We start from the raw sequence: 14,943 nt of genomic DNA on the forward strand, positions 1-14,943 counted from the left end.
ATGAGATAAATGAACTTTAGTTCCCATCTCAGTTTCCTTATTAATGCAGTTTCTACATTTTGGGGGGAAAGAGGAGGAGGACTATAGCTCCCTCAGTCCCCAGTTGTCTATGCCCATGCTCATCCAGTATGTTACAACTTGCTGGCTCCAATGGTAAAGTTTATGGTACAGGTTTCTTGATAGGAGAGCTGCACCTCTAAAATATGTTGCCTGTGGAAATACAGTTAAGCATCAGAGAGGTAGCCGTGTTAGTCTGGTTCTGTAAAAGCAGCAAAGAATCCTGTGGCACCTTAAGGTAATAAGGGGAGATATACCAATCTCCTAGAACTGGAAGGGACCTTGAAAGGTCATCGAGTCCAGCCCCCTGCCTTCACTAGCAGGACCAATTTTTGCCCCAGATCACTAAGTGGCCTCCTCAAGGATTGAACTCACAACCCTGGGTTTAGCAGGCCAGTGCTCAAACCACTGAGCTATCCCTCCCCCTTCAATGAAGTGGGCATTCACCCATGAAAGCTCATGCTGCAAAACATCTGTTAGTCTATAAGGTGCCACAGGATTCTTTGCTGCTTTTACAGTTAAGCATGAACCTAGCCAGTTTTAGAAAGAACTTCAAGGCCTACCTCTTTGTTCAGGTGTTCCATACTAATTAAATCCTGCTTTCCTAGCTCTCTGGTAAATCTGCAGGCAGCCGGGGAGCATGAAATTTGGTCTCTTTTTGAGATTTGAAACTCTACTTAAGTTTTGTATAACACCCAGATCTCAGGATGCTGGATGCTTTAAAAATTATTATAATAGTAATAGATTCAATATACTTTTACTCCACTCATTCCTGAGAGGGATTGTTTAATGCTGGAGCTAGGTCAGTTCCTGTTTGGAACATTTTCAGTAGAAGGAGTAGATTTTGAAAGATCTGAAAACTGGGAATTTATGGAGTTTTTCAAAGAGAGACCAGAGAGATCACTTCCATGTAGTTTCTTTGCAGTGGGCTGCGCACCTTGCAGCCAGTTTGGTGTTGGTGGTATTGTAGGTGGATTTCCCTGACAGGCAGACTTTTTAACTGACTATTATCATCTATGTGTGTCAGAAAATTGAAACTAAATTTGCCTTAACTTGGTCCTATGAGTGTAAGAATTATCAGTTAAAGAGAGGAAAAATCTTTGTCCATAAGGCTCACAAGTCCTTCCTCTGTCAAAATTAAGCCATCACCATCCAAATGTAAAAACAAACAAACCAAAAACCAAAACACCCTACCACCCACTTCATATTTGTGTGATCTTAGTCTGTCTTTAAGATTGTGTAATATCATTGTGGTCAGATCTTACACAGTAACAATTATGCTCTCAATGTTTAAGAAATAATAAAGTTGAAATGCAAAGCTAAAATGAAGAGTGAGTTAAGCCCAGAAATATGCTGTTTATTTCCACATATTAGGCTAAGAGAGGGCTGGGGAGCACAGAGAGATTTTTATTTTATTTTTTTCATCTCAGGAATAACTTTTTGGAACTTCCAGATTTGCAGTTCATCTTTTGTCTTGGGACTCCTTGGATATGCTTACTGAGTTCCTTCAGTGATAGTTTTAGGCCCTCATGCTAAAGCAATCATGCAAGACAAAATCAGTTGCTGTTTTTGGAGGCAGCACAAATTATTTCATAACATAGTTTATGGAGAATGATATAGCTTAGTCTTCAAAATATAAATTAACCACCATTCTTGCACAGCTATGGATGCCTGTGAAGGTTTTTAGTGGTCAGCAGTGACTGAAAGTGCAGAATTGAATTGCATCTCTTGTAAAGCACCATCTGGAAACTGAATGTGCACATGCATACAGTCCACTTTTCTCTCTCTTCCTTTCATGCAGCCTCCTTATGTCTGAAACGTCTTCTCTCTGGATCTCTTAAGAATTTCAGAAAATAAAATAAAAAGTTTAATAGGTATAGAATATTAAAAATATTTTTGGGTATTGACTGAACTGAAATTTAAAAACACTCTCAGCTTTAACTTAATCTTTTTAAAAGAAATATTTTGTTTAATAGGTTTTGAAGACGTAAGACTAAGGTGATGTGTTTATTCTTTACGCTTCCTTGAAATTTTAAGATTAATACTTATGTAACTGTTTACAGGATCAGGGTGTATGTACTTTAAATTTAAACTAACTTCAGTGGGATTGCTCACATACTTAATATTTAGCACCTGCATTTTTACAGAATTGGGTCTTAGGTACAGAGTAATATTTTGATTTATTCACATTTGTATATTGAGGATATTTCAAGAACAATATTCAAAGTATTAATTCAGAAATATCTGTTAATATCTATTAAGGTACTAGTTAATCTCAGGTTTATAAAAGTGTATTGTTCTTCTACTGACACAACCTCCATGGAAGTTTTTTGCTTACATGAAGACTAACACTGGGCCCTGTTGCTCTATTTTCCCCCCTCTTAAATATATATACAGTAACTCCTCGCTTAACGTTGTAGTTATGTTCCTGACAAATGTGACTTTAAGTGAAACAATGTTAAGTAAATCCAATTTTGCCATAAGAATTAATGTAAATGGGGTAGGGGGGTGAAGGGGTTAGGTTCCAGGGAAATGTTTTTCAACAGACAAAAGACTATATTATACTGTGTATACAGTATATACTTAGACACAGTATAAGTTTTAAACAAACAATTTAATACTGTACACAGCAATGATGATTGTGAAGCTTGGTTGCGGTGGTGAAGTCAGAGGGTGGGATATTTCCCAGAGAATGCCTTACTGGTAAATGATGAACTAGTACTCGGCTGAGCCCTCAAGGGTTAACACACTGTTGTTAATGTAGCCTCACACTCTACAAGGCAGCACAAATGGAGGGAGGGGAGACAGCATGGCAAACAGTGAGAGAGAGAGAGAGCGAGAGAGTGTGTGTGAGAGAGATGCACATTGCTCCTTTAGGTACTCTGACCCCACTCTAAGTACATTGCCTTAAGTAGATCAGCAAGTTGAGACAGCAGCTGCTGCCAGCAAGCTCCCTCTGTCCTGAGCCCTGTTGTGTCTCCCTGCTCTATGGAGATGGGGTAAGCAGGGGCCAGGAGCAGGGGGGAGGGGGATACCCTGACATTACCCTCCTCCTCCCAACCCCCCCCAAACAGCAAGCAGGAGGCTCCTGGGAGCAGCTCCAAGGCAGAGGGCAGGAGCAGCACATGGCAGTGGGAGGAGGGACAGCTGAACTCCCAGCAATTGATAACCTGCTGGGCGGCTGCTGCACAGGGAACTTAAGGGAGCGGGGAGCTGATAGGGGGGCTGCCAGTCCACCCTGGTTCCAAGCCCCCCACCAACTAGCTCCAATGGGCTGCTCTTTCTGCAAGCAGTGGACAAAGCAGGCAGCTGCCAAACAATGTTATAAGAGACCATTGCACAACTTTAAATGAGCATGTTCTCTAACTGATCGGCAACGTAACAATGAAACAACATTAACCAGGACGACTTTAAGTGAGGAGTTACTGTATACAATTAGATTTCTTTAAAAAATCCAGGTATGGTAAGATGTCTCTCAAAATTAAATGGGAACTTGATCCAAATATTGATATTTTCCTTTTTTTTTTTTAAACTTCTTGGAAATTATCAGCGTTTGGTCTCAGTGGGTCTGGATTCAAAAAATACAATATGCGTATGGGACTGGAGAAAAGGAAAAATGTTATCTATGGCTCCTGGTCATACAGACAGGGTAAGCATAACTACTTAATAGGAGTATTGGTGGGATTTTGGTATGTTGAAACCTCTGTGTGTACATATTGGGAATTTTTGTTTTCTGAATATCAGCTGTTGTAGATTATAGAAGTTGATCACGTTAACTTTATTTGAGGAAAAATATATGCATCATAAATATCTATGCTTTAGGTGATATGTGGTTCACCACATATTTTGCATACTCTGTGGAGACCTAGAAGCATATATCGAAGGTGTCATATTTGAGGCAACTCTAGACCCTACTCCTGGTACAGGAGAACCAAAATGTGCCAAATCTTTTGAACTCTGTAATTCATTAGGTGTATGTGGCTTAGGAGTTGGTGAATACACACAGTACTTTGGAGACCATTTTGAAGCAGGCTTATTCATAGCTTTTACACAAATGAAAGAATACTCAAAAAGAACACTATTAAAACATGTTACAAGAACTTATACAACTCCATTTAACAATAATATACATTTGGTGACTATTTTCATTTTTTATAATCTCGCTGGCATTTAAATTCTTCCAGGCTTTTGAGAATATCATTAACAACTCCTTCAGAGCATTCTGACAAATATTGAACTTTATCTCCTTATCAAGCTTCTAGTTTAGACATATAAATCTAAAGATAATACATAAAAATGAGAAAAGGCATAAAAGAACATTAACTTGCACAACTTCACAGTCCTCAAACATCAGAAAAAAACAGCATTAGGCCTCTGTGTGCCCCTTTTTATATAATCAAATATTATTTCTCAAACACAAGATAGGATTTTTTTCTACAACTTTTAAATATACACACAACATCTTCTGTAACTGTATGTTACTTTGGGTATGCCAGACAAATACAGATAATGAAAGCTATTTATATAATGTACAATGCACTTTAACTTTTGAGGGGAGGCATAAAAAATAGTCCCAATAAACTTCTTTGAAAAGTTCTGAAATGGCTTTTTGCTGTCTGTAGATTTTGTGCTGCTTGTCATTTTGATGGGAATTTGTTCTATTTTCATTTATATATAAAATTATACATGTATTAAAAAGGCCATCTTTACTAGCATTCTGATTTATTTGCAGATATTTGATATTTCTTGGGATTTGTACCAACCAAACAAACTAGTCAGCTGTGGTGTAAAACATATTAAGGTACTGTACTAAATTTATACTTTTGTTATACAAATAAGTTGAGTTATATTTACTATCACTCTTTTTTTTTGTAAAACAAGTAATTATGGAATCTAAAGGGAGTACTTTTATATTTAATTTAGATAGGAGGTTTGTATTCAGAATCTTACTAATAAATTACAAACAAAAATATTATTTCTCATGAGATATTCTGATAACTTTTCCATTAATAGACTATATTAGATCCAGTTGCTGCTTAATATAACTTGAACATGTAAATTGGAAAAGGAACATTATTTGTAATTAGACAACTGCTAGTGTAGTTTCTTCTTTTTTTAAAAGGACATGAGAGTTCTTCCACAAGATACACTGAAGTTATTTAAAAATAAAGTATTATAAAATATACTGTTTGAGATCCTAAGTAAGTAGTGGTGGTGGTGGTGATGATGATGATTTTTTACTACATCCTACTTTTGCTGATGTTGGCACACAGGGCAGAAACTAGTCTCTTCCATCCATCTCTGTCATTATCTGCTGCTTCCATCTGCTCTATGGCGTTGAGATTGACCTACTGTTCTGACCTCCCTGCTAAGGGTGGTGGTTCTTCTCTGGGGTGCTCTTGTTTCCTCACACCATTTGGGTTCAGTCTGAGAGCTTTACGTGAGAGTCTATCTGTTGGCATGTCCCAAATATGTCCAACATTTCCTTCTAATTCTAGTGGAGATAAGCTGCTGATTGATAATTTCTCAGATCTCCTCATCGTTGAGAAAGTCTCTCTGTCCAATGCCCAGAATCTTTCATAGGCATTTATTTTCAAAGGTATTGAGCTTTCTGTGTAACATTTTAAGATCTTCAGCTCTTTCAGCAGTATGTTAGCACTGAGATTACATTTGAGTTGAAAGTTTAGTTTTGTTTTGGTACTGTATATCTTTGATTTCCATAGGTTGTTGAGTTTTTAGTGAATGCTGTGGATGCCTTTCCTATCCTTGATATCACTTATTTCATAAAAACTCTGTTAGCAAATATGGTGCTGCTTAGGTAAATGAACTTTCTTTGTTTTTGCCTTCTGATATGTTGTTATTGCTTGACACTAGGGTTTCAAAGACATTTGTTTGTGAGTCCTGGTAGGCCTGATATTTTTGCCAACATGTCTGTCTGTCTTTTTAGCTTTTTGGAGGTGTCACTCTAGTGTGATATCATCAGCAACATCTAGGCCCTGTAGGCATTTGCCATCTACCCATACTATGCCAGTGTTTGTGTTGTTAATGTACTTCTTAATTATCCAATCTATGGCAATCCCAAACAATAATGCTTGTGTCCATGTTGAACCATTGGGTCTGGTTGTTTACCCTTACAGCATTGTTTGCATCAATGTATTTAGTCTTGATGATGACAACTTTAGCTGGAATTTCATAAGACTGAAGAATATTTCACAATGTATGCCTATGCAGTCTGTTAAATGCCTTTTGAAATTAGACTAAATTGATAATAAGGGGAGCCTGCCATTGTATGCATTTTTGTGATAGTCCTTAGTGTGAATTTCTGATCTACACAAGATCTCTTCAGCTTGAATCCAGATGCTTCTTCCCTAAGCTTTGCATCCAATGCCTCTTTCATCCTGTATAGTATCACACTATAGAAGACTTTTCCTGCTACAGAGAGTAGTGATTCCTCTCCAGTCATTGGTCAGTAAAATCACTATGTGATGGGTAGGATCACATAAACGCTCCTGGGAGCTGCCAACTGATGTGCCAAGACTACTACTGCTCCTGTTTTCCCTGCTAGCTCAGGACCTCCAGCACCCTGTCTTGCTGAGCCAGACATTCCTGTCTGCTCCAACAAAGACCCAGGGTCTGAATTACTTGCCGAAAAAGCTGCAGGTTTACCTGAAAGCAGCTCACAGAAGTGTGCTTGTCTTTAACACTCAGATGCCCACTCTCTATAATACTGATAGAGAGATATTCACGGCTGTTTGCTTAATACATACTCTGGGTCAATTAATAAGTAAAAAGTGATTTTATTAAATACAGAAAGTAGGATTTAAGTGGTTCCAAGTGGTAACCAGGGGCGGCTCTAGGAATCCCGCCGCCCCAAGCAGGGCGGCGCGCTGCGGGGCGCGCTCTGGCGGTCGCTGGTCCCGCGGCTCCGGGGGACCTCTTGCATACGTGCCTAAGGAGGTTCCGCTGGTCCCGCGGCTCCGGTGGAGCATCCGCTGGCATGCCTGCGGGAGGTCCGCCAGAGCCGCGGGACCAGCGAACCCTCCGCAGTCATGCTTGCGGGAGGTCCACTGGTCCCGCGGCTCCGGTGGAGCATCCGCTGGCATGCCTGCGGAAGGTCCGCCAGAGCCGCCTGCCACCCTTGCCGGCAAAATGCCGCCCCAAGCGCGCGCTTGGCGCGCTGGGGTCTGGAGCCGGCCCTGGTAGTAACAGACAGAACAAAGTAAATCACCAAGCAAAATAAAATAAAATGCGCAAATCTTTGTCTAATCAAACTGAATACAGATATTCTCACCCTCAGAGATGCTTCAGTAAGTTTTTTCCTCAGACTGGACACCTTTCAGGCATGGGCACAATTCTTTCCCCTGGTACAGCTCTTGTTCCAGCTCAGGTGGTGGCTAGGGGATTCTTCATGATGGCTCCTCTCCTCCCTTTGTTCTGTTCCACCCATTTATATATCTTTTGCATAAGACAGGAATCCTTTTGTCCCTCTCTGGGTTCCCACGCCCTCCTTCTCAATGAAAAGACACCAGGTTAAAGATGGATTCCAGTTCAGGTGACATGATCACATGTCACTGCAAGACTTCAAGCCTTCATTCCTTCCAGCCTGACTCACAGGAAGGCCTGCCTGCAAACAGAGCCATCCAGTCAATTGCCCTGGTTAATGGGAGTCATCAAGATTCCATACCACCGTTAATGACCCACACTTTGCATAATTACAATAGGCCCTCCGAGTTATATTTCATATTTCTCGTTTCAGATACAAGAGTGTTACATTTATACAAATAGGATGATCATACTCAGTAGATTATAAGCATTGTAATGATACTTTACAAGAGACCTTTTGCATGAGGCATATTCCAGTTACATTATATTTACTCTTTAGCATATTTTTATAAAATCATATAGGCTGTAACATCACACACCATTTTTGAGTATTCTGAGAATTATTCTATATATCCGCTGGTTAGAAGTGGTCTCTTTTCCCCCAGACCTCATTAAACAGCTCTGCCAGTTTGGTTAGGGTTGTAGTGTCAAGTGCATTTCTGCTGTGATTTGATCATCTCCCACTGCTCTGTTGTTTTTGAGCTTCTTGATTGTAGCCTGTATTTCTGACATCTCTATGGGACTGATGTTGATATCAAATTGGTCAGGTTTGCATGTTTCATTGAATTCTGGTGCTGAGGTATGGCTTGGTCTGTTGAGGATTTATTTAAAATGCCCTGCCCATCTGTTGTTCTGATCTACCCCAGTTGTAAGCATTTTCCGTCTGTATTTTTTATTGTTCCATTTCCTGTTTTCAGGTTTCCACACAGGGGTTTAGTTACTAGTTAAACGACTCTGAGGTTTTGTATCATAACAGCAGTGTCAGCTGCTAAGTCTTAAACATAATGCTTTTTCTTTTTCCTTGCATTGCTTTTCACTGCTTTGTTTTCTTGTACTCCTTTTGCTTTTTCCAATATTTCATTGATCTTAGCATTCAGGAGTTTTCCTTTCAGTGCTTTACTTTCATCAATAAGATGGTGTATCTTTTGGCTTATCTAATTCTTGCTTTGTTTATGTTGATATCCAACTACAACTGCTGCTGGTTGAATCACATTGTCACTGAGTGCTGCCCACTTTCTTTAGGTCTAGTTGTTGCCTTGTCTTCCTCTGCCTCTGGCAATGCCTCAAATCTGTTCCTTAGTTGAAGCTGGAGTTTCTCTCAGTACTTTTTTTGTTTGTTTGTTTTCAGTTCTGTAGTGCAGATTTTCTTTGCTCCTTTCTGTTTAAAGTTGAGCTTTCTCAGTTCTAAATTCAGTTTGGCAAAGCTGTTGGCATCTGCTGCTTGCTATGAGTTTGCATTTTGGATAGATGACCTGTATCTTGAGCTAATGCAGATGTGATTGAGCTTGTTTTTTTTGTTTTTTTGTTTGTTTTGCCACCTGGTGAATTCTGTGTTTGTCTACATATGTAGTTATGAGGGAACAGGGTGCTTGCAAGAACTGGGTTGGAAACCATGCACAATTAAATGAATCTCTCACCATTTGGGTTTAATGATTCCCAACCCACACTTCCCCACTGATCTTTCCATTCCTTGGTTATCACATCACACTTTAGCCATCAGAATGAGTAAATCATGTTTTGGTATTCTGTCAATCACATTTGGAGTTAGGTGGTACTTATCTTTATCCTCCTATGTTCCTGTGTCAGAGCATAGCACTGTATTATTGACATGTTTAGGAAGCTGATTTGGAGCCTTGCACATATGATGTGTTGGTTGATAGGTTTCCAGTTGAAAAGTGATTTTTCCATGGAATCAGTTGTATTGAGTGCTATTCCTGCAAAGCATGCATTGTCACTAAGATCTGCATAGATGAGATTTTTTTCTCTTGCTTGGAATTCTTCTTATGCACACCTGTCAGTCTGCTCTGACTGATGCTCAAGATTTCAAGTTCATAGTTGTTTATCTCCCTCATGATCTGTGAGAGCTTTGAAGGGTCCTGTCTTCCAGAGACTGGCTTTTACCAGGAATCTTCATGTAGCATGAGGGGTTGGCAGTATTCTCTATTGAGCAACCATTTTTACCAGAATGGTAGCTTGGCTCCATTTTCTATAACCAATTAGTTGGTATTTTTTAACAAGCTTCGGTAGTTAGACTTGATTTCAAACCTCACTTTGTCCAGGCTTGGGACAGGCAGCTACATCAAAGGGCTGCAGGCAGAGTCATACACAAAATAATTTTGAGGTGAATCCAGACGCTCAAGGTTCTATTGTTTTCCTGGAGCAATCAATGACTTCTAACAGCCAACAGTTAAGAAATGCAGGGAGAAGCATTTCTTACTTCATAGAGAAACATAGGGAACTCAAATAAATAAAAGAAAACTCTTGCATTTTTTTCCTCCAGATCTTTTCCCACTACCCACATTTTTGTCATTGTTGAACACTGCACCATCCTTCCTGTCACTGAGGCTTGTAATCTGGACTGATGACTCACCATACTCCTCAAAGATTCCATACTCTGCTCTTTAGGGTCTACATAACAGCTAACAAGAGGAAACCCTTCCACTTCAAGGGTCAGTACTGCCAGAGTATCTCACAGCAGGCTTACCAAAGCTTCATTGTGCTGCCAAAGAAAAAGCCACACTTCTTCGAGTAGTGTCCCTATGGGTGCTCCTCTGTAGATGTATCTGTGTCACTGCGCCTCCCAGACTAGAGGTTTTAGATAGCAATGCCTGTTCGGCGTGCACATGTGCTCTCCCTCTCTGGTGTATTGCCTCAGTGCTATCTAGTGCTGCGCAGGCAAACCACACTCAGTTCTTCTTCTAGTGATTGCTCATATCCATTCCATGTAGGTGTGCACGTGCCGTGTGCACGTTCGTCGGAAGACTTTTACCCTAGCAACTCAGTGGGTCGGCTGGGCACCCCCTGGAGTGGCGCCACCATGGCCGCGGATATATACCCCAGCCGACCCACCCACTCCTCAGTTCCTTCTTACTGCCCGTGTCGGTTGTTGGAACAGTGGAGTGCAGCTTAGCTGACCTTCACCTCCTTAGCGTTCTCATAGCTTTCCTGTATATAGTTCAAATCAGTTTAAAAGTTAGTTAGTAGTCGTTTCTGTAGTTGTTATATTAGAGTTTAATACGTTTAGTCAGGTTCGGGGCTTTTGCTCTCCCCGCACCGGGGCCGGCGCTCATGCCCGGTTCCCCGGGATTCAAGCCGTGTTCAGCTTGTCATCGCCCGATGCCAACAGGAGATCCGCATGACTCCTGTTTAAAGTGCCTCGGGGAGTCGCACTTATCCTCCAAGTGCGCAATTTGCAAGTCCTTCAAGCCTCGGACAAAGAAGGAGAGGGACATTAGACTAAAACAGCTCCTCATGGAGGCGGCTTTAACCCCTCCGTCTTCGGCACTGAGTGCGCCTTCGTCGGATGCAAAGAGCTCGTCTTCGGCACCGGGCCGCACCGGTGCACCTGCTCCTTCTCAGCACCGAACGTCGTCAGTGTCTAAGTCAGGCCAGAGGCGCTCGCTCTCTCCTAGAGCGAAGACTTCTAAGACCCCTGCCGCCCCGGCACCGCCCGCGGTGCGGCACGAGGGCACGGCTCCACCGCACCGCACGGTGCCTGCAACCACCGTGCTATCGCCTGAGCCGTTGCCGTCGACACTGGCTCCCCAGGGACCATTGAGTCCGGCTCCTGTCTCCCCGGCACCTGCCGTGGTTGAGTTGATGGTGCCTTTTATGCTGGAGGTCTGCGAGGTGGCTAAGGACCTAATAGCGCTCTCAGATGCGGCACCACCACCGCCCCCGGCACCGCCGGTGCGGGCTGTCCAATCGATGGGGAAGCCGGCGCTGATCCATCCTGCCTCCTCCAGCGCCCGGCACCGCTCCCGGTCACGGTCCTGCCGTCGCTCCAGGTCCCGGCACCGGTCTCGCTCCTTCCGCCAAACACAGTCCCGGCACCGCTCCTCAGCACGGCGATGATCGGACTCACAGCACCACTCTAGATCCCGGTCGCCGTCGTATTTCTCCTAGCACCAGTCGAGGTCTCGGCACCGGTCACGGCACCGCTCCTCTAGAAGCCGCTCCAGGCGCCGTTACACCAGGTCCAGGTCGACCTCCCGGCACCGAGCCGGTCGCAGGTCCCGGTCCCGTTCTCGGCACCGCAGTTTCTCCCGGCACCGCTCCCTGGTGCGGAAAAGTACCAAGTTGGTGGGAACATCGGCTGAAGGCCTATCCGCACCACCATGGCCGTCCAGGCATCCCTCGGCGTCCTTGCACATGGGGAGCTACTATTCACAAGACCCGGAGGCAGACGTACCGGAGGGCCTGTTTCAGGACCCGCAGCCTGAAACGCAGGGTAACCAGCAGTGGCCCTTTTGGACACCTTGGGCGTACCATCAGGCCCAAGGTGCTCCACTTGCTCCATCATGGGCCGCCACCTCTGACCGTCGGGCCCCTGAGGCCACAATTACTCGCCCTCCACCTGCGGGCGGAGACGGCCAGTTACCGCCTCCGGTCACCTCCCCGATGCCTCCTGAACAGGAGCCTCAGATCGAGGAGCAGATGCCAGATGTCCTGGCCCCCGGGGTATCGTCGTCCTCTTCGCCTGATGAGGCAGTGGCGGGTGCGTCATCCTCCAGCCCACCTCCAGTCGACCTTGCTTCTCATCAGGACCTCCTTAGGCGGATTGCCCTGAATATCAACTTGCAGATAGAGGAGGTCCCAGAGGTCGAGGACCCTGTGTGCAGCATCTTGGCGGCGGACACACCCATGAGAATGGCCCTGCCATTCATTAAGACGATCCAGGCCAAGGCAGATACCCTCTGCCAATCGCCTGCATCAATTCCACTGACGGCTAAGGGGGTCGAGCGGAAATATATGGTGCCATCCAGGGGGTATGAGTATCTTTACATGCACCCTCCTCCCTCCTCCCTAGTCGTCCAGACGGTGAATGACCCCGCGCCGAAGTCCAAAGAGGCCAGGAAGATGGACCTCCCGGGCCGTAAAGTTTACTCAGCGGTCGCCTTGCAACTCTGGGCTGCCAATCAACATGCGCTGCTGAGTCGTTATGACTATAATACCTGGACGGAGATGGCGAAGTTCCGGGAGTTGCTTCCCCCAGATTCTCGCCAAGAGTACAAGGCCTTCCTGGAGGAAGGAAAGAAGGTGGCTAGAATGTCCTTGCAGGCCTCCCTGGATGCGGCTGACTCCACAGCCCAAACCTTGGCAGCAGGTGTTACCATGAGGCGCATCTCTTGGTTGCAGGCATCCAACCTTCCGCCTGAACTCCAGTACACCATTCAAGATTTGCCCTTTGAGGGGAAAGACCTTTTTTCGGAGAAAACTGACTCTAGGCTGCAGAGCCTGAAGGACAATCGGGTTACTATGCGTAACCTAGGTATGCATACGCCTGTCACCCAGCGCCGCACTTACCGCCCTCAACGCTTCCGTCCCTACTCTGTCCCTAGACGTGGACAGGACTTTAGCAGACGCCGAGGATGAGGAGGCCGCAGACTCTATTCCGGCCCTCAAGCAGGCCAAAATCGCGGAGCCTCTAAGACGCAGCCGGACCCGAAGATGTCCTTTTGAAGGCACGCCCGGGGACAGCATACCTTTCCCAGCTCGGGATCCTTCCCCCCTGTTCTCCAACCGCCTCTCTTATTTTTTCCCTGCGTGGTCTCTCTTGACCTCAGATGTCTGGGTCCTGCGCACCGTGAAGCACGGATACCACCTCCAGTTTGCTTCCACCCCGCCTTACCGTCCTCCCTCCCAGTCCCTCTTCAGGGACCCCTCTCACGAGCAATTCCTCTTGCAAGAGGTGCAGATGCTCCTCAGCATCGGAGCAGTGGAGGAGGTACCAAAGAAAGATTGGGGCAGAAGATTTTACTCCTGTTACTTCCTAATCCCGAAGTCAAAAGGAGGTCTCAGGGTGATCCTCGACCTCCGTGGCCTCAACAATTTCCTTTTGAAGTTAAAGTTCCGGATGGTCTCCCTAGGGACCATCATCCCCTCCTTGGACCCCGGGGACTGGTATGCTGCCCTCGACATGAAAGACGCTTACTTTCATATAGCCATATTCCCTCCGCACAGACAATTCCTCCGCTTTATGGCGGGCCGTTGACACTTCCAGTTCGCGGTCCTTCCCTTCGGCCTCTCCACAGCACCTCGGGTGTTCACGAAGTGCATGGCAGTGGTAGCCGCCCACCTCTGGCGCCAAGGGCTCCACGTGTTCCCCTACCTGGACGACTGACTCCTGAAAGGGGCTTCCAGGGAACAAGTCAGAGAGCATGTGCGAGTGGCAAAGGACCTGTTCACGAGCCTCGGCCTGCTGCTCAACGTGGACAAATCCACCCTGGTTCCCATGCAGAGGCTGGACTTTATAGGCGCGACCTTGGATTCCACTCTGGCCAAGGCCTGTCTTCCTCAGCCGAGGTTCCTGGCGTTGATGGCCGTCATCCGCAGCCTTCAAGCCTTCCCCACGACCTCGGTTCGCACTGGCCTCGCTCTGCTGGGGCACATGGCAGCGTGTACGTACGTCACCAAGTACGCCAGGCTCCGGCTCTGCCCCTTTCAGATGTGGCTCCACTCGGTGTACCGTCCGGCCAGAGACTCAATAGACACCTTGGTCACTGTGCCGCCGAATGTGCTTCACTCCCTCGACTGGTGGCTGAACCCCTCCGTGGTGTGTGCAGGGTTGCCCTTTCACCTGCCCCAGCCCACGTTGTCTCTAACGACAGACGCGTCTTCCCTCGGCTGGGTAGCCCACCAGGGCCAACTGCACACACAGGGCCTGTGGTCATCAGAGGAGCTCTCGCTCCACATAAACGTTCAGGAACTCAGAGCAGTCCGCCTCGCATGTCAGGCGTTCCGCAGGCTTCTATCCGGCCATTGTGTCTCCGTCTTCATGGACAACACAACGGCCATGTACTACATCAACAAACAGGGCGGGGCCCACTCTTCCCCCCTTTGCCGAGAAGCCATCCAGTTTGGGACTTCTGCATAGCACATACGATCGACCTGGTGGCATCCTTTCTCCCGGGAGTTCGGAACACTCTTGCGGATCGGTTGAGCAGATCCTTCCTGTGCCACGAGTGGTCCATAAGACCAGATATTATCCACACCATTTTCCACAAGTGGGGATTTCCCCAGGTGGACCTCTTCGCGACGCGTGCGAACAGGAAGTGCCAAACGTTCTGCTCATTCCGGGGGCACTCACCAGGGTCAATCTCGGACGCATTTCTCATTCCATGGACTCACCAACTGTGCTATTCGTTTCCCCCGTTCCCATTGGTCCACAAGGTTCTGCTGAAGCTCCGTCAGGACAGGGCTCATCTGATCCTGATTGCTCCGGCATGGGCCAGGCAACCCTGATACACCACGCTGCTCAGCCTCTCTGTGTCCCCGCCGATC

At 45.8% G+C, this 14,943-nt stretch overlaps 1 protein-coding gene across 2 annotated transcripts in view; it reads left to right on the forward strand.

Annotated features, from left to right (window-relative positions):
• The window catches only part of EML5 (EMAP like 5), a 337,324-nt gene that overhangs the window by 87,971 nt on the left and 234,410 nt on the right, over nt 1-14,943 (forward strand). For both annotated transcript variants that reach the window (XM_045015105.1, XM_045015106.1), the window contains 2 exons: nt 3,608-3,706; nt 4,790-4,858. In XM_045015105.1, coding sequence (XP_044871040.1) covers nt 3,608-3,706; nt 4,790-4,858 — 168 coding nt within the window. The remainder of the gene's footprint in view (nt 1-3,607; nt 3,707-4,789; nt 4,859-14,943) is intronic.

This window comes from Mauremys mutica, chromosome 4 (genome assembly GCF_020497125.1).
Source record: "Mauremys mutica isolate MM-2020 ecotype Southern chromosome 4, ASM2049712v1, whole genome shotgun sequence".
Classification (NCBI taxonomy): domain Eukaryota; kingdom Metazoa; phylum Chordata; order Testudines; family Geoemydidae; genus Mauremys; species Mauremys mutica.